Source organism: Ranitomeya variabilis, chromosome 1, assembly GCF_051348905.1.
Source record: "Ranitomeya variabilis isolate aRanVar5 chromosome 1, aRanVar5.hap1, whole genome shotgun sequence".
NCBI classification, from domain to species: Eukaryota; Metazoa; Chordata; class Amphibia; order Anura; family Dendrobatidae; genus Ranitomeya; species Ranitomeya variabilis.
Genome location: NC_135232.1, coordinates 1,026,571,369 through 1,026,591,872, shown reverse-complemented (window position 1 = coordinate 1,026,591,872; position 20,504 = coordinate 1,026,571,369). Strand labels below are relative to the sequence as shown.

The following is a 20,504-nucleotide window of genomic DNA, read 5'->3' as shown; positions in this document are numbered from 1 at the left end:
AAGGTGACATTAACACCTTATTACCCCATATCCCACCGCTACAGGGGAGTGGGAAGAGAGGGGCTAAGTGCCGGAATTGGCGCATCTTACAGATGTGACATTTCTGGGGCGGCTGCGTACTGGTATTTGTAATCGGGGGGGGGGGAAATATCCATGGCCCCTCTCTAGGCTATGAATATCAGCCCGCTGTCTGCGTAGCCTCTCTGGCTATAAAATATAGGGTGACCCCACATCATTTTTTGGGGGGGTCTCCCTATTTTTATAGCCATTAAAGGCTACGCAGACAGCTGCGGGCTGATATTCATAGCCTGGGAAGCTCCATGGGTATTAACCCCTTCCCAGGCTACAAACATCAGTCCCCCAGGCGCTGGCTTTCCCTCTCTGGCGCAGAAAATTGCGCGGGAGCCCACGCCATTTTTTCTTCAAATTTTTTTTTTTTAAATTAAACATTGCGTTTAAGGCCAGCGTCAATACCCGGCACTGCCGCGGGCACTCGGGACCGGAGCGTTCAGCTGCATAGAAATACATGCAGCTGCACGCTCCGCTCCCGAGTGCCGGTGGCAGTGCCGGGTATTGAAGCGAGAGACTTGTGTGAGTTTCTCGCGAGTGTGACCCCGGCCTAACGCAGATTTTGTGTGTGTCTTTAAGGCCGGGATCACACATGCGAGAAACTCGGACGAGTCTCGCATCTTAATACCCGACACTGGCGCCGGCAGTCGGGAGTGGAGCGTGCAGCTGCATAGAAATACATGCAGCTGCACTCTCCGGACCTGAGTGCCAGCGGCAGTGCCGGGTATTAAGATGCGAGACTCCTCCGAGTTTCTCGCTTGTGTGATCCATCTATCGTATCTATCTATCTTATCCATCTATCTATCTATCTATCTATCTATCTATCTATCGTATCTATCAATCATCTGTTTATTATCTATCTATCGTATCTATCTATTATCTATCTATTATCTATTATCTATCTATCGATATATCTATCGATATATCTATATATCGATAGATATATTTATAGATAGATATATCGATAGATACGATAGATGGATACAATAGATAGATATGATAGATATCTATCGTATCTATCTATCGTATCTATTTATCTATTATCTATCTTTTAATATATCTATCGATCTATATATATATATATATATATATATATATATATATATATATATATATATATATATATATATATATATTTCACCCACACCCAGACTCATAGTAAAACAGGTGGTCAGGAACAATGTCCCCACCCCTGTGCGTATAACTCCCAATAGGAACTATATAAGAGGAGGACAACGGGAGTATATATAGAAAAGTAACAATTTTATTGAAAAACACAATTAAAAACACACATTTAAAAGACACCAGATGAATGTACCAGGAATCCATATTATATCCCATTTTAACAACCAACCATTGGAATGTACAAAGAGAAGATGTGCGGTAACTCCATGTAATCCTACCAAGTGGACCCAGTTCCCAATGACCACCCAATATCCGCAGTAATACATATAAGCCTGTGCAACTATGAAGTTAGAAAAGGTGCCAATACAAGAACCTGATCCACAATGGAGACTAACATGGAGAGTGCCCGGAGGAGCAGCAAGAGTAACAAGCCATGCGGCGTTAGAAAATCCACCTCCCAGAGCACAAGCACAATCTTACCCACATGAGGATCCCTGGACTGAGCGTCACCCCCGACGCACGTTTCGCTGCTATCCTAGCGGAGAAAGCATAAACCTACTATTCGGCCACCCCTAAACAGTGTTCACAAGCAGAAACGGTTGCAGTAGGCCCAGACATACATGAAGCCTAATTTTCAAACAGTCTTGTTTACTGATGAGTGTCGAGCAACCCTGGATGGTCCAGATGGATGGAGTAATGGATGGTTGGTGGATGGCCACCATGTCCCAACAAGGCTGCGACGTCAGCAAGGAGGTGAAGGAGTCATGTTTTGGGCCGGAATCATGGGGAAACAGCTGGTAGGGCCCTTTAAGGTGCCGGTTCCTGAAGGTGTGAAAATGACCTCTGCAAAGTACGGTATATAGAGTTTCTGACTGACAACTTTCTTCCATGGTTTAAAAAGCAGAAACGTGCCTTCAGGAGCAAAATCATCTTCATGCATGACAATGCACCATCTCATGCTGCAAAGAATACCTCTGAGTTATTGGCTGCTATGGGCATAGAAGGAGATAAACTCATGGTGTGGCCACCATCTTCCCCTGACCTCAACCCTATAGAGAACCTTTGGAGTATCATCAAGCAAAAGATCTATGAGGGTGGAAGGCAGTTCATATCAAAACAGCAGCTCTGGGAGGCTATTCTGACTTCATGCAAAGAAATACAAGCAGAAACTCTCCAAATACTCACAAGTTCAATGGATGCAAGAATTGTGAAGGTGATATCAAAGAAGGGTTCCTGTGTTAACATGTAACTTGGCCTGTTAGGATGTTTTGGAGTTACATAGCTTTTTTTATTCAGTGAATGTGACCTCCTAATGCTGCAAATTCCACAAATGCCTAATAATTTGGAACAGAGCATTTTGAGTTTTTATTCATTTTGGAGATTATACTGTTATCATTGAGAGGTTTCTTCAATAAAATTCGATGTATACTCTAACGGGTGATGACTTTTATTAGACTGTCATTTGCACCGACCATTTAGGAAAATCCGAGAAAAATGTCATTTGCATAATAATTTGGAACATGGTGTAGAAACATTTGCCCCATACAATCCTTTATAAAGGTTGATTATGGCCCCATAAGATGCTCCATAGAAACATTTGCCCCGTACAATGCTGCATAAAGGATGATTATGGCCCCATAAGATGCCCCATATGCTGCTGCTGCTGCGATTAAAAAAAAAAATGACATACTCACCTCTTGTCCTGAGCAGGCGGGTACATCGGCACTTGAGATATTTACCTGTCCCTGTTCCACCGCAGTGCGATGCTCCGTCTTCCAGCTCTCTGCAGTGACTGTTCAGGCAGAGGGCACGCACTAACCACGTCATCGCGCCCTCTGACCTGAACGTCACAGCCAGAGGACGCGGAAGATGGAGCCCGGCGGTGGAACGGGGACAGGTGAATATCGCAATGCTCACCCTCCCCCGTCATACTCACCCTTCGGCGTGGTCTCGGCAGCTTCTCCGATGCTATGGTCTCCGGGCGCCGGCAGGTCTTCCTCTACTCAGCGGTCACTGGTACCGCTCAATAAAGTAATGAATATGCGCTCCACCCCTATGGGAGTGGAGTCGCGTCCATATTCATTACTTTAATGAGCGGACCACGTGATCGCTGAACACAGGAAGAGCTGCCGGAGACCATCTAAGAAGCAGGGACATGCAGAGACGCGTCGGGAGCAGATGAGTATGATTTGACAGCTGCCGCTCCCTCTCCCCTGCCGACCCTCTGGGACAATGACTCGAGTATAAGCCGAGAGGGGCACTTTCAGCCTAAAAAAATGGGCTGAAAATCTCGGCTTATACTCGAGCATATATGGTAGCTTGTTAGGCTTGTTCACTATTATCGTTAGCAGAGGCGTAGCTAGGGTTTTGGTTCAGGGGGGCGAAGCTTCTGAGTGGGCCCTTAACCAGGTAACCTTGATTACAACTCGGTGACTCCCCAATAGTGGAGGAGAACCTCAGCAGATGACCGCGCTGTTACTGAAGATAATCTCTATATAAAGACCAACATGGATATTACCGCCATATGGTCAGTAATAGATAACAGCCCTACAGAACATATAAGAGATCACAGCACAGTTACAGATACTGTTTTACCGCTGACGTTCTTTATGATGGAATCGTCACTTTTCCCGTCTTTTCCATCTGGCCCAGACCGACATGACAACTTCTTCCAGCCAGGACTCTGCTGCAGAGAATACAACAAAGACACATTTCACTTCTCATATTCCAGCCATCACCATCTATTCCCAACCTGCACAAACTCCTCATCCTGCTGATACCCCAATACTGAGCCGCTGCTGCACTATGTGTCCCTATTACTGCACCTGATATCCCAATACTGAGCCGCTGCTGCACTATGTGTCCCTATTACTGCCCCTGATACCCCAATACTGAGCCGCTGCTGCCGTATGTGTCCCTATTACTGCCCCTGATACCCCAATACTGAGCCGCTGCTGCCGTATGTGTCCCTATTACTGTCCCTGATACCCCAATTCTGAGCCCCTGCTGCTGTATGTGACCCTATTACTGCCCCTGATATCTCAATACTGAGCTGCTGCTGCCGTATGTGTCCCTATTACTGCCCCTGATACCCCAATACTGAGCCGCTGCTGCCGTATGTGTCCCTATTACTGTCCCTGATACCCCAATTCTGAGCCCCTACTGCCATATGTGACCCTATTACTGCCCCTGATATCTCAATACTGAGCTGCTGCTGCCGTATGTGTCCCTATTACTGCCCCTGATACCCCAATACTGAGCCGCTGCTGCCGTATGTGTCCCTATTACTGTCCCTGATACCCCAATTCTGAGCCCCTGCTGCCGTATGTGACCCTATTACTGCCCCTGATATCTCAATACTGAGCTGCTGCTGCCGTATGTGTCCCTATTACTGCACCTGATACCCCAATACTGAGCCGCTGCTGCCGTATGTGTCCCTATTACTGCACCTGATACCCCAATGCTGAGCCGCTGCTGCCATATGTGTCCCTATTACTGCCCCTGATATCTCAATACTGAGACGCTGCTGCCGTATGTGTCACTATTACTGTCCCTGATACCCCAATACTGAGCCGCTGCTGCCGTATGTGACCCTATTACTACCCCTGATACCTCAATACTGAGCTGCTGCTGCCGTATGTGTCCCTATTACTGCCCCTGATACCCCAATACTGAGCCGCTGCTACCGTATGTGTACCTATTTCTGCACCTGATACCCCAATACTGAGCCGCTGCTGCCGTATGTGTCCCTATTACTGCACCTGATACCCCAATACTGAGCCGCAGATCCTGTAGTATAAGGCAGCACCCCCCATAGGCAGACCCTGTAGTATAAGGCAGACCCCCATAGGCAGACCCTGTAGTATATTGCAGACCCTCCCAAAGGCAGACCCTGTAGTATAAGGCAGACCCCCCATAAGCAGACCCTGTAGTATTAGCCAGACCCCCCATAGGCAGACCCTGTAGTATAAGGAAGACCCCCCAAAGGCAGACCCTGTAGTATTAGGCAGACCCCCCATAGGCAGACCCTGTAGTATTAGGCAGACCTCCCCCCATAGTCAGACCCTGTAGTATTAGGCAGACCCCCATAGGAAGACCCTGTAGTATTAGGCAGACCTCCCCCCATAGTCAGACACTGTAGTATTAGGCAGACCCACCCCATAGGCAGACCATGTAGTATTAGGCAGACCCCCCATAGGCAGACCCTGTAGTATTAGGCAGACCCCCCTCTATAGGCAGATTCTGTACTACAGCCCCCCTTAAAAAAAAAATAAAATACACACCTCTCTTCTTCCTGGTTCCTGCGCTGCTCTGAGCGCCCGCTCGTCTCCTGACAGCGGGCGCCAGGCAGTGACTCATCGCTCCCTCTGTCAGCGTCGCTGACTTCAGACGCTACCAGGGAGATGATGGGGGAAGGACAGCAGCGCAGCGCTCCTTCCCTCATCATTGCGGTCAGCTGTATTGGCTAAATGCCAATACAGCTGACCCTGCGATGACAGGCGGGGGGCCCACTGCTGGCACCGGGCCCCCCGCCTGCTCAGGGGCCCCTTAGCGGCAGAGCAGGGAGATCGATTCTCCCTGATTTGCCACAAAAGGTAATTGTATCAGCGCACTGCGCGCACCGATACAGTTACAGTAGCGTAGCTCCAAGGAGGCCCCCTCAGAGCAGCGGGCCCGGGGCGCCCGCACCCTCTGCCCCCCGGTAGCTGCACTACTGATCGTTAGGAAAGGTCAGGTGATGCAAATTTCCCAGTATTATAAAATCCCAGCCTCCTCTAATGTGCCAAAAAACAGCAGCCATGGGTTCTTCTAATCAGCTGCCTAGCACTCTAAAAATGAAAATGGTGGAGGCCCACAAAGCAGGGGAAATCTATGAGATGGCAAAGCGTTTTCAAGTTGTCTTTTTCTCAGTTCATAATGTAATTAAGAAATGGCAGTTTACATGAACAGTGGAGGTCAAGATAAGGTCTGGAAGACCAAGCAAAATTTCAGTGAGAGCTGATTGCTAGAGAAGCAAATTAGAACCCCTGCTTAACAGCAAAAAAACTTCAGAAAGATTTGGCAGACTCTGGAGTTGTGGTCCATTGTTCTACTGTTCAGAGACACCTGCACAAATACAGCCTTCATGGAAGAGTCATCAGAAGAAACCTCTCCTGCGTCCTCAACATAAAATTCAGCCTTAGTAGTATGCAAAAGAACATCTAAATGGCTCTATGTTGCAGCGCCGTCGCCTGCCTGCAGAAGGTCTTTTTTTTTTTCAATATACTGTATATATATTATTCATTATGTAAAATTGAGGACAAGTCACTGATATACAGATGAATACTTAAACAGCTCCACATGGAGACCACCCCACAGGCCTCCCCGGAGCACAATCATATTATTAACTCAAAACTGAAAATAAAGCTTACACAACAGCCACAAGACGGATTTAATCAACCAAGGTATAATTGTAATGAGTATAACGGCGGCACCCTGACAGTGTCTGTAGGTTACTCAGTACAATCCTGCTGGCATGACGGATAATTACAGCCCACACAGAGACATAGAACCTCATACACATAGTAGATGGTCGGCAGGACAAGCCAAAATTAGCAGGTGCAGGTAATATACATTTTCTGCCTTTCTCAGTCAGCCGTTTCCACTTTCAGATTTTTTTTTTTGTAAATTAAGACATATACAGTACAGATCAAAAGTTTGGACACACCTTCTCATTTAAAGATTTTTCTGTATTTTCATGACTATGAAAATTGTAAATTAACACTGATGGCATCAAAACTATGAATTAACACATGTGGAATTATATACTTAACAAAAAAGTGTGAAACAACTGAAAATATGTTTTATATTCTAGGTTCTTCAAAGTAGCCACCTTTTGCTTTGATGACTGCTTTGCACTCTTGGCATTCTCTTGATGAGCTTCAAGAGTTAGTTACCGAGAATGGCCTTCCAACAATCTTGAAGGAGTTCCCAGAGATGCTTAGCACTTGTTGGCCCTTTTGCCTTCACTCTGCGGTCCAGCTCACCCCAAACCATCTCAATTGGGTTCAGGTCTGGTGACCTGGTAACACATGTGGAATTATATACTTAACAAAAAAGTGTGAAACAACTGAAAATATGTCTTATATTCTAGGTTCTTCAAAGTAGCCACCTTTTGCTTTGATGACTGTTTTACGCTCTTGGCATTCTCTTGATGATCTTCAAGAGGTAGTCACCGGGTCTTCCAACAATCTTGAAGGAGTTCCCAGAGATGCTTAGCACTTGTTGGCCCTTTTGCCCTCACTCTGCGGTCCAGCTCACCCCAAACCATCTTGATTGGGTTCAGGTCTGGTGACTGTGGAGGCCAGGTCATCTGGCGTAGCACCCCATCACTCTCCTTCTTGGTCAAGTAGCGCTTACACATCCTGGAGGTAGGTTTGGGGTCATTGTCCTGTTGAAAAATAAATGATGGTCCAACTAAATGCAAACCGAATGGAATAGCATGCTGCTGCAAGATGCTGTGATAGCCATGGTGGTTCAGTATGCCTTCAATTTTGAATAAATCCCCAACAGTGTCACCAGCAAAGCACCCCCACACCATCACACCTCCTTCTCCATGCTTCTCGGTGGGAACCAAGCATGTAGAGTCCATCCGTTCACCTTTTCTGCGTCGCACAAAGACACGGTGGTTAGAACCAGAGATCTCGAATTTGGATTCATCAGACCAATGCACAGATTTCCACTGGTCTAATGTCCATTCCTTGTGTTCTTTAGCCCAAACAAGTCTCTTCTGCTTGTTGCCTGTCCTTAGCAGTGGTTTCCTAGCAGCTATTTTACCATGAAGGCCTGCTGCACAAAGTCTCTTAACAGTTGTTGTAGAGATGTGTCTGCTGCTAGAACTCTGGGTGGCATTGACCTGGTCCCTAATCTGAGCTGCTGTTAACCTGCGATTTCTGAGGCTGGTGACTCCGATAAACTTATCCTCAGAAGCAGAGGTGACTCTTGGTCTTCCGTTCCTGGGGCGGTCCTCATGTGAGCCAGTTTCTTTGTAGCGCTTGATGGTTTTTGCAACTGCACTTGGGGACACTTTCAAAGTTTTCCCAATTTTTCAGACTGACTGACCTTAATTTCTTAAAGTAATGATGGCCACTCGTTTTTCTTTACTTAGCTGCTTTTTTCTTGCCATAATACAAATTCTAAGTCTATTCAGTAGGACTATCAGTTGTGTATCTACCAGACTTCTGCTCAACACAACTGATGGTCCCAACCCCATTTATAAGGCAAGAAATCCCACTTATTAAACCTGACAGGGCACACCTGTGAAGTGAAAACCATTCCCGGTGACTACCTCTTGAAGCTCATCAAGAGAATGCCAAGAGTGTGCAAAGCAGTCATCAAAGCAAAAGGTGGCTACTTTGAAGAACTTAGAATATAAAACATATTTTCAGTTGTTTCACTCTTTTTTGTTAAGTATATAATTCCAAATGTGTTAATTGATAATTTTGATGAAAAATCTTTAAATGAGAAGGTGTGTCCAAACCTTTGGTCTGTACTGTATATGCCGGCCTCTGGAGTAACCTTTCTGATGGTGGCACACAGTAGGTGAATGACATGCCAAATTCATTAATAGGGTGTATGAAGATCACTGGTAAAATACTGGAGGGGAGATATGTGTCACTCAGGATGTTAGTCTCAGTGATATGAACCTGGAAAATTGCTCCAGCATACTATTTGCTGAGAGGGGTTAATCAACAATGTTAAGGCTGGGTTTAGTGAACAGTGAAGAGTAGGTGGGAGGCTGCTCACTATATCTCCACCCCAGGCTGTGCTATGAGACTGTGCTGTATACTATGGGGCTGTGCTACATACTACGAGCGCTGTGCTGTATACTATGAGGATGTGTTTTATACTATGTGGGCTGTGCTATATACTATGTGGGCTGTGTTGTATACTATGCAGGCTGTGTTATATACTATGCGGGCTGTGTTATATACTATGCGGGCTGTGTTATATACTATGTGGGCTGTGCTATATACTATGCGGGCTGGGCTATATACTATGTGGGCTGTGCTATATACTATGTGGGCTGTGTTATATACTATACGGGCTGTGCTTTATAATATGCACGCTGTGCTATATACTATGTGGGCTGTGTTATATACTATGCGGGCTGTGTTATATACTATGCAGCTGTGCTATATACTATGCGGGCTGTGTTATATACTATTGGGGGTATATTATAGTCTATGGGGGAGGCTGTGTTATATTCTATGTGGCTGTGTTATATACTATTGGGGGGTATATTATATTCTATGGGGGAGGCTGTGTTATATACTATGGGGGGTATATTATATTCTATGGGGGAGGCTGTGTTATATACTATGTGGCTGTGTTACATACTATGGGGGGTACATTATATTCTATGGGGGAGGCTGTGTTATATACTATGGGGGGCTGCATTATATTCTATGGGGGGCTACATTATATTCTATGGGGAGGTGGGCTGTATTATATTCTATGGGGGGGCTACATTATATTCTATGGGGGGCTGTATTAGATTTTATGAGGGAGGATTGCATCATACTCTTTGATGGGGCTACATTATTCTATGGGGAGGTGGGCTGTATTATACTCTATTCGGGGCTACATTATATTCTATGGGGGCTGTATTATATTTATATTCTATGAGGGGTGATTCCATCATACTCTATGAGGGGGCTACATTATACTATATGAGGGGGGCAGCATTATATTCTATTGGGGTTACATTATACTCTGTGGGGTGGCTGCATTATGCTCTATGGGGTGGCTGCATTATACTATATGTGGGCTGCATTATACTGTATTGAGGACTATGGGGAATACATTATACTATATGAAGAACTACAGTATGGGGTGCATTTTACTATGGGAAGTGAATTGTTCTACATGGATGACTATGGCGGTGCATTATACTATATAGTGCACTATGAGGAGTGTATTAAACTATGTGGAGGACTGAGCAGTGTATTTTAATATATGGAGGACTATGAGGAGTGGATTATACTATATGGAGGACTATGGGAAGTGCATAATACTATATGGAGGACTATGGGGCATATTATGTTATATGGAGGACTATGGGGTGTGCATTTTACAATATGGAGTACTATGAAGAGTGTATTATACTATGTGGAGGACAATGGGAAGTGTATAATACTATATGGAGGACTGGGGAATGTATTATACTATATGGAGGACTATGGGGCATATTAATTTGAAGACTATAGGGTGTGCATTTTACAATATTGAGGACTGTGGTGCACATTATACTATGTGGAGGACTATGGGGTGTATTATACTAAACAAGCAAAATGCTGCATATTCATAGAGTGATTGGATTGTTTATGCCGGAACAGAAATCATTGTTCTCAGCAGTACATCGCCGGTGTAAACTGTAGATGTGCTGCTGATAACATGATACTGCATGGTGATCTGTTAGTGATCTATTAGTGATCATTCTGTTCCCATCATTCTTTCTCAGACAGTGTAAAGAGGCCGGGAAACAAACATTGAACGATTTCAATATTGTCGATAACACTCATTTAGCGGCCTGAACTCAGCGAATGTAAATACAACCAAAATGCTTCTGTGTGACGTGCAATATGTTAGCATTTTGGGCCCCATTTTAAATTTTGCCTAGGGCCCCACTTTGCTTAAATCTGGCCCTGTCTGCAGGGTGGCTAATAATGAGGGCAATCTGGCCAGTTTATCCAGCCCCGAGGCTCCGGGGGCCCCCTGGCCAGATTGCCCTCATGTGTGGCGGGCAGGGAGCAATCCCTGCAGCTCCGCTGCCTGCAAGAGAAAAAGGCAGCGGAGCGGAGCTGCAGGGAATGGATCCGTCCTGCTTCCTGCCCACGCTTCCTGTCACACAGCAGCGGATGAATGATGTAATCTCCCTGTGATATACCTTGCAGCGGCGCCGCCAGGTACACGGACATGCTGCAATCTAAAAAGACGCGCAGCATGTCCGGAATCGCAGGGCCGCCGGGTGCGTGTTACCACGCATAGTGGAGATGGGATTTGATAAAATCCCCTCCACTATGCTGTAACATCTGGATGCTGCGTGTTTGATGCTGCGGCTCTGCACAGCGTCAAACACGCAGCGTTTCCTGAACGTGGAAACATACCCTTAGTGACGGCAGCGCTCCACTCCCCCTGGTGATGGCAGCGCTCCCCCTGATCATGGGGGCGCTCCTCCTGATCACAGAAAAGCTCCACCTGAAGATAGCAGAGCTCCCCTGGTTATGGCAGTGTTCCCCTGGTTATGGCAGCGTTCCCCCTGGTGACGGCAGAGCTTCCCCTGGTGACGGCAGATCTCCTCCCGGTGACGGCAGAGCTCCCCTTGGTGATGGCAGTGCTCGCCCTGGTGATGGCAGACCTCCCCCTGGTTATGGCAGCGTTCCCCCTGGTGACGGCAGATCTCCTCCTGGTGACGGCAGTGCTCCCCCTGGTGACGGCAGATCTCCTCCTGGTGACGGCAGATCTCCCCCTGGTGACGGCAGCGCTCCCCCTAGTGACGGCAGAGTTCCCCCTGGTGACGGCAGTGCTCCCCCTGGTGACGGCAGTGCTCCCCCTGGTGACGGCAGAGTTCCCCCTGGTGACGGCAGATCTCCTGGTGATGGCAGAGCTCCCCCTGGTGATGGCAGAGCTCCCCCTAATGTTGGCAGTGCCCCCCTGGTGATGGCAGAGCTCCTCCCATCACGTCAAGCGTGCTGGTTGTCACCCCCGGGCTGAGTTGTCACACCGGCACCACCATAGTTGAGAGTACAGATATAACCCGTAGAGCGCTCGGACTCGGAGAACAGCGGAAGCCCCGCCCCTCACTGGGCACGTGATGCCTCATATATACTACTGCCAGGCTACAGTTACCAGGGTGACCAAACTTTGGCCATGCGCACCCGCGGGTGAGTGTGTGACCTGTGCCCCGCGGCCTGTATGACGGGAGCTGTGTGCGGAGGGGTAAGGTGAGTACTACCGCCCCAGGACGGGAGAGGGGACTACAAATGTCAGCAAGTGATGAATACAGTTTCGGGTCCCCCTAAAAATGACAGGCAGCAGAGAATACCAGGGGCAGAGTATGGGAGAGCAGCGCCTAGCCTCCAGGAGGGGCGGACACTTGCCGGAGAGGTGGACACATGGGGGGGGGGGGGGGGGGTTGGGGGGGGACCGGACACATGGGGGGGACCGGACACGGGGGGGGGGACCGGACACGGGGGGGGGGGACCGGACACGGGGGGGGGGGACCGGACACATGGGGGGGGGGACCGGACACATGGGGGGGGGGGGGGGTAGTGTCTGGGCTCTGTGCAGCCACATGGCTCCTCTTACTGCACAGTCACCTGCTGTGGAGAGTGTGGGCCTGGTCCTGGCCTATAGAAAAAGGCCTAAAGAATCCCTCATCCTAAGCATCAATAGACAGTAAGACCCCCGCAGTTTGTGCTGAATGCGGGGTCCTGAGTGACGCCCCCTGTATGACCCCGTCTGATGCACATCAGGGACCCTATTGCCTCTGACCTTGGGAAATTGCACATTTTATTGCAGATTATCGGATGCAGGTTAGAGGAGCTCTGCTCTATGATTAGTAGTCACATTCCATGTCTTCCCTTTATTACATTGATGCCGTGCGTACACTAGATGATTACTGACCCTTTTTCATGCCGTGTTTATAGAAGCCAATGACATCACACAGACGCTGTGCCTTTTGCTGTGAGTTTCCATACACTGCGGCAGGAAAGCGCTACACCAACCACCGTGTGTGAATCCAGCCTGACAGGTGAGAATGGCGCTACCTCGCTGCAGTGCTCCTGAGCGCCCCCTAGTGGTGACCGGAGACCGCCAGCATTTCATCACATCTGTCACCTGTGCAGCTCACAGATCCCGACCCCTATAATTCAGGACGGAATGAGGGTGAGCCGCCTGCTGATCCTCCTCCTCCTCCTCCTCATCTTCATTTTGATGTACAGTCTATAATGTTCTGATTAGTAAACCTATTGAATTGCTTTTCTTTCAGCACAGTTCTGCGCTTACTATGAAGTCACTGTAGACGGCACCACTTGGGTACAACACACAGTCACCAGAATGGAGAAACTCACCTCGGAGCCTCTGCCAACCAGCAAAGAAAGTGGCATCTTGTACCACGTCAGCCGGATGCCCGACTTTCCTCAGAATATACAAGGTGAGACCCGTGATGGATTTTCAGCTCCGCCATACGTTATGTACCCCGGAGGTCGTCACTAAGGGATTTCATTGTGTTGGGGTCAGATGGGCGTACTTCATGGCCTGGATACAGACCCCATCGCCTGGACTGAGCTCATAGACGGGTATGTGAGACCAGCGGTCACTCCGGGCATTGTGGTCTGTATATGGACCATGTAATACGCCAGCAGATATGATGAATTAGATGGGGGGCATAGCCAGGAACCGCCATAGTTTCTCCCCAGCTCTGCTCATTTTAGTGGGGAAGAGTCAAAGTATCATAAAATTTTTTTTAAAAGTCACACATTTTTGCACAACTCCCCACTGTGCAGTAAAAAAAATCGTTCCCTTTGTGTGCACATACCCTTAAATGCCGCTGTGACGATTATCCACCCGGTGCTGATGCATTTCCAGCATATTGTCTGACGGCAGGCGTCTCTGCCTATTACCAGCACTCTCGCAGCCTGGACAGTCCCGTATTGGAGTGTCCCCTTCCTGCCTATGTTCGTGGGATTATCCTGCAGGAACCCCCCGCAATTGGGAACAGCCAGAACACAGACATGTCTCCTGTAAATGGCCAGTAATTTAATGTGAGGGTCTCTATTTGTAGTGGCTCCCCCATCTGTGGTGACTAAAGCTGGTAGACGCACATCCTCAAGCTTGTAAGTGCCGCCAATGAAGCCCCCCACTGTATATCTGTTTCATCGCAGGTGAACACTTCTATATACGACTATGCCATGTGTAATAATTAGAAAACAAAACTACAGAATTAGTGGTTACCTATTATCTGTTGATTGCCCCCTCACCTCTGGTTATAGGGCCCGTGCCCCATGTATCAGAGCATGCGTCTTCCATTTTCAGGCCGTGGTCGCGCTGGCCTACTAGACACCGCTGAACAGTACCTAAGAGACAGGATTGAAAACGGAGATAAACCGGCCCGCTTCCTTCTGGGACAACTTTGCTTTGAGGAGGTAACAAGATCTCCCCATGTTCCTTCTGACTCTCACAGCATTTTCTAACATTCCTGTGTATATAAAATAAGCAAAAAACGAAAACATAACTTTTAATACACGTTTCCTTCTAAAAACAATGAATAATTCAAAACAAGCAAACCGACTGTGATAAAGTGCTCAGAGTTACCAGTGCTCAATAATAAATGGTTTCATCTCACCAAGTCTGTAGTCTCCTTCTGCTGGCTGAGGGTATGCAGGAACACATATAACGATCGTACGAATCAGGGAAAAGGGAAGAGTTTCTAGTATACCCCGGTCATGCCCCTGTAGTGCTCCTGCCCTTACAAGGACGGTCCCCAAGTAAGGCTACTAAATTGTACCCACCAAACCAAGTAGGATCTTCCAACACATTTCGGGGATTCATCAGGGGAGAGAAATAGAAGAAATGTGGGACCTCAAAAGCTCCTGCATTGCCAGGTAGCTCACAGTCCTGCCAGTTTAGGTTTGGACTGTTTTTTATGAAGCCTGGTAAGATAAAGTTCCTATTAAAATACCCTCCTTAAATAGTTTCTTATTTCCCCTTGAATTGCTGAGCGTCTTACATCATTTCCAGTCTTCACTCGTACGCCGGAATACAAATATCACATACCTCCCGGTAATCATCATCACTTCAGGTCTGTGAACCGCATCGAGGAACGCAGGTTCACCGGAAGAGACGCATGCGCATGTCAAACTGTGCGCTCACCTCCGGTCTGTGGACCGCATGATGCAGCGCAGAGCCACCAGAGGAGATGTTAAATGCGCCACTACCCACTTTCTATTATTGCGCTGCAAACGTATGTCCATCATTATCAGCCCAGAAGCAAATACTGCGGGGCAATTAAAATGAAACCTGAAGCACATGTTTATTGCTGTAAAGCTTAAAACAAGATCCTATTCCCCAACTCAGATGTTTACTAATATTATTCTCTTTGATAAAGATAAAGATATTTGTATATCTCCAAATTCCATCTAAACAGGTAAAACTGCCCAAAGGGAAATAAAGATAGACCACAGGAGGAGAAGGGGAATGTTGTTTGAGGCATAGGAGGAAGGAAAGGGAACCATTCAAGGAGCTTATACCCTATTAGAATTATCCATAAGGCCGGCGTCACACTCAGCGTATGAAAATACGGTCCGTTTTTTACGGCCGTAATACGCAGAAATGTTCCCAAAATAGTGATCCGTATGTCATCCGTAGGCAGGGTGTGGCAGCGTATTTTGCGCATGTCATCCTCCGTATGTAATCCGTATGGCATCCGTACTGCGATATTTTCTCGCAGGCTTGCAAAACCGACATCTAATGGATTTATGTGCTCAAATGTTCATTAAAACATATATACAGTGTGTATATATATATATATATATATATATATATATTATATATATATTTCATACAGCGCTAGATATCATAAAAGCCGGTAATTCAATTGCCGTGCCGGCTTTTGCTCTCTCCCTCCCAAACCCGACATGATATGAGACATGGTTTACATACAGTACACCATCTCATATCCCCTTTTTTGCATATTCCACACTACTAATGTTAGTAGTGTGTATGTGCAAAATTTGGGCCCTCTAGCTATTAAATTAAAGGGTTAAATCGCGGAACAAATTGGCGTGGGCTCCCGCGCAATTTTCTCGCCAGAGTGCTAAAGCCAGTGACTGAGGGCAGATATTAATAGCCTAGGGAGGTACCATGGTTATTGGCCCCCCCTGGCTAAAAACATCTGCCCCCAGCCACCCCAGAAAAGGCACATCTGTAAGATGCGCCTATTCTGGCACTTGGCCACTCTCTTCCCACTCCCGTGTAGCGGTGGGATATGGGGTAATGAAGGGTTAATGTCACCTTGCTATTGTAAGGTGACATTAAGCCAGATTAATAATGGAGAGGCGTCAATTATGACACCTATCCATTATTAATCCAATAGTACGAAATGGTTAAAAAAACACGCACACATTATTACAAAGTACTTTAATGAAATAAAGATACAGGGTGTTTTAATATTTTATTAGACTCTTAATCCACCTGAAGACCCTCGTTCTGTAAAAAAGGAAAAATAAAAAAACAACAATATCCCATACCTTCCGTCGTTCTGGTCACGTCGCACGATGTAAATCCATCTGAAGGGGTTAAAGCATTTTACACCCAGGAGCTCTGCTAAAGCAGCTGTGCTCGTGGTTGTAAAAAGACGGGGAATGAATGGAAAGCAGGGGAATGCCCTGTAGTTACCTCGAGTCGCGGTGATGCGCCCTCTGCTGGATGTCCTCATATGAACTCTAGCCTGGGAACTTTTCACAGATCAATGTACCCCTATGACAATCAAATGGAGACAGGTGAACGACTACTGTCATTGTAATCCTTTCTTTTCATAAAAAGCAGCTATAATTAAGCTGCTCATTCAAGCCATGGGGGTGACAGGTATTCAAGCGGAATATCCTTGATTCACTTTGTAAAATTACCTTGTCAAAATCTCCCCCTCTCCCCTTTTTTACCTTTTCAATGCCCATAAACTGTATTTTTTACAAGTTCCCACCATGTGAACCATTGACGTCTTGCCAATGGCGTCTCTTCCGGTGAACCTGCGTTCCACGATGCGGTTCACAGACCTGAAGTGATGATGATTACCGGGAGGTATGTGATATTTGTATTCCGGCGTACGAGTGGAGACTGGAAATGATGTAAGACGCTCAGCAATTCAAGGGGAAATAAGAAACTATTTAAGGAGGGTATTTTAATGGGAACTTTATCTTACCAGGCTTCATAAAAAACAGTCCAAACCTAAACTGGCAGGACTGGACTGTGAGCTACCTGCCAATGCAGGAGCTTTTGAAGTCCCATATTTCTTATATTTCTCTCCCCTGATGAATCCCCGAAACGGGTAGGGAGATCCCACTTGGTTTGGTGGGTACAATTTAGTAGCCTTGGGGACTGTCCTTGTAAGGGCAGGCGCACGACCGGGGTATCCCTCATCCCTTTTCCCTGATTCGTACAATCGTTATATGTGTTCCTGCATACCCTCAACCAGAAGAAAGAGACTACAGACTTGGTGAGATGAAACCATTTATTATTGAGCACTGGTAACTCTGAGCACTTTATCACAGACCGTTTGCTTGTTTGGAATTATCCATTGTTTTTAGAAGGAAACCTGTATTAAAAGTTATGTTTTAGTTTAGAACTGTCTCTCCTGGTTAGTTTGGATCTTTATTTAAAGAGGACATTTAGGTGTGCCAAATAGACTACGCCTTTTTGCTGATTCTCGTATATAAAATAAGGGCGCAGGATTCCAGACGAAACGGGTTTTACACTTAAAGACGAAAAATCACTGGATTTTTTTAAAATTAAACCACGCTTCTGCTTCAATTGACACTGCTCCACTGGTTCTGGAAGAGTTTTTTTTTCTTCTGTGCCCCTATGTTATGCTTCCTGGTAAGAAATGGCACCCAGTATGTAAATTTTCACTTCCACTAACTGGGCATATAACACAGAACTTATCGGTGGGTGTTTTTTTTTTTTTTTTTCCCTGTGAGGTTGGTTAATCAAAATATGTCCACCTGATTAAAGGGGGAAAAAGCAAACCCTGACAGAGAAGTTTCCAGCAGCGGCTCAGTGTGTTTTCCAGACACAAGATTGGTTTCATGTGAACATGCAAAGAACTCTGAATTTAAATTGTACGCCCACAGAGAACATACATCACGACTGCAGCCTGGCTCAGTGTGTTTTGTTCACAATTGCTGCCTCCCTTCCTGTTTTTGGAACATTAGATCCTAGGAGAACAGCAGCAGTGGAGCACAGAAGAGCAGCAGCGGTGAAGCATAGGAGAGGAGCAGCGGTGGAGCACAGGAGAGCAGCAGCGGTGGTGGAGCACAAGAGCAGGAGTGGTGGAGCACAGGAGAGCAGCAGCAGTGGAGCACAGGAGAGCAGCAGCGGTGGAGCACAGGAGAGCAGCAGCAGTGGAGCACAGGAGAGCAGCAGCGGTGGAGCACAGGAGAGCAGCAGCAGTGGTGGAGCACAAGAGCAGGAGTGGTGGAGCATAGGATAGCAGCAGCGGTGGAGCACAGGAGAGCAGCAGCAGTGGTGGAGCACAAGAGCATGAGTGGTGGAGCATAGGATAGCAGCAGCGGTGGAGCACAAAAGAGCAGCAGTGGTGGAGCATAGGAGAGGAGCAGCAGCGGTGGAGCACAGGAGAGCAGCAGCGGTGGAGCACAGAAGAGCAGCAGCGGTGGAGCATAGGAGAGGAGCAGGAGTGGTGGAGCACAGAAGAGCAGCAGCGGTGGAGCATAGGAGAGGAGCAGGAGTGGTGGAGCATAGGATAGCAGCAGCGGTGGAGCACAAAAGAGCAGCAGTGGTGGAGCATAGGAGAGGAGCAGCAGCGGTGGAGCACAGGAGAGCAGCAGCGGTGGAGCACAGAAGAGCAGCAGCGGTGGAGCATAGGAGAGGAGCAGGAGTGGTGGAGCACAGAAGAGCAGCAGCGGTGGAGCATAGGAGAGGAGCAGGAGTGGTGGAGCATAGGATAGCAGCAGCGGTGGAGCACAAAAGAGCAGCAGTGGTGGAGCATAGGAGAGGAGCAGCAGCGGTGGAGCACAGGAGAGCAGCAGCGGTGGAGCACAGAAGAGCAGCAGCGGTGGCGCACAGGAGAGCAGCAGCGGTGGCGCACAGGAGAGCAGCAGCGGTGTAGCGCAGGAGAGCAGCAGCGGTGTAGCGCAGGAGAACTGCAGCGGTGTAGCGCAGGAGAACTGCAGCGGTGTAGCGCAGGAGAGCAGCAGCGGTGTAGCGCAGGAGAGCAGCAGCGGTGTAGCGCAGGAGAGCAGCAGCGGTGTAGCGCAGGAGAGCAGCAGCGGTGTAGCGCAGGAGAGCAGCAGCGGTGTAGCGCAGGAGAGCAGCAGCGGTGTAGCGCAGGAGAGCAGCAGCGGTGTAGCGCAGGAGAGCAGCAGCGGTGTAGCGCAGGAGAGCAGCAGCGGTGTAGCGCAGGAGAGCAGCAGCGGTGTAGCGCAGGAGAGCAGCAGCGGTGTAGCGCAGGAGAGCAGCAGCGGTGTAGCGCAGGAGAGCAGCAGCGGTGTAGTGCAGTAGAGCAGCAGCGGTAGAGTGCTGTAGCATAGCAGTGGTGGAGCATAGGAGAGTAGCAATGGTGGAGTATCGGAGAGCAGCAGCGGTGTAGCACAGGAGAGCAGCAGCGGTGGAGCGCAGGAGAGCAGCAGCGGTGGAATGCCGGAGCACAGGAGGGCAACAGCAGTGGAGCACCAGGACACAGGAGAGCAACAGCAGTAGAGCAGCAGTGGTAGAGTGCTGTAGAATAGCAGTGGTGGAACATAGGAGAGTAGCAATGGTGGAGTATCGGAGAGCAGCAGCGGTAAAGTGCAGGAGAGCATCAATTGTGGAGTGCTTGCGCACAGGGGAGCAGCAGTGGTGATGAGGTGGAGAATAGGAGAAAAACAACACAGTGCATTGCCTATAACACAGTTGAGTCCGGCACTCCATCAGCAGAAAGGAACACTGAGACTGTGGAGTCAGGCTGCAGCTGTGATCTTCTCTGTGGGTGTACTATTTAAATTCATGTTAAATTATATTTTGGAGCATCTTTTCTTTAACGCCACATTTTGTTCATCTGTTTCTCCTCCTGGTAACATCTTATTAATTTTTTCATACATTTCCCTTTTGTGCTTTCCTGTGCACACTGACATAACCACAGATCTCAGAGAAGCTGCTCCAGGTGTTTCATAGGGTAGTTACTGAAATGAATGAGGTAAGGTAACTTTATGGCCGATTCATCAAGTAATTCTGCCAGTTTTCTGCAGTCTTAACTGATTTAAGTGTCACAAAATTTTGCATCAGTTGCGGTTTCTACACCAGTCCTAGCCAGCTGCGCCAACTTTTAGCAAAGTGGGTGGAACTCAACCAGGAGGCTGTATGGCCGAATATGTCTGAAAAATCCATCATAATTTATACAAGAAAAATGACTTAAATGGTCACAGAAACGCCTGACGTACGTTTCTGGCAGGGACGCATGTCAGCTGAAAGATGTTCCAAATTCATTATGATGTGGGTGTCTAGTAATGAATTTGGGGCAGCGGACCCCAGCGCACACTTTATCAAGACGTGAATAG

The 20,504-nt window shown here is 47.7% G+C and overlaps 1 protein-coding gene across 5 annotated transcripts in view; it reads left to right on the top strand.

Moving 5' to 3' along the window:
• Positions 1-20,504, top strand: part of LRP2BP (LRP2 binding protein) — a 52,201-nt gene that overhangs the window by 7,729 nt on the left and 23,968 nt on the right. Inside the window, exons 1-5 of one of the 5 annotated variants that reach the window (XM_077279608.1) lie at positions 11,958-12,179; positions 12,885-12,988; positions 13,083-13,122; positions 13,231-13,390; positions 14,272-14,381. In XM_077279608.1, the coding sequence (XP_077135723.1) occupies positions 13,117-13,122; positions 13,231-13,390; positions 14,272-14,381 (276 nt within the window). In that variant the 5' untranslated portion in view covers positions 11,958-12,179; positions 12,885-12,988; positions 13,083-13,116. Of the gene's footprint in view, positions 1-11,957; positions 12,180-12,884; positions 12,989-13,082; positions 13,123-13,225; positions 13,391-14,271; positions 14,382-20,504 lie in introns of those variants that run through there. The other 4 variants (XM_077279610.1, XM_077279611.1, XM_077279609.1 and 1 more) reach the window with 4 other exon arrangements.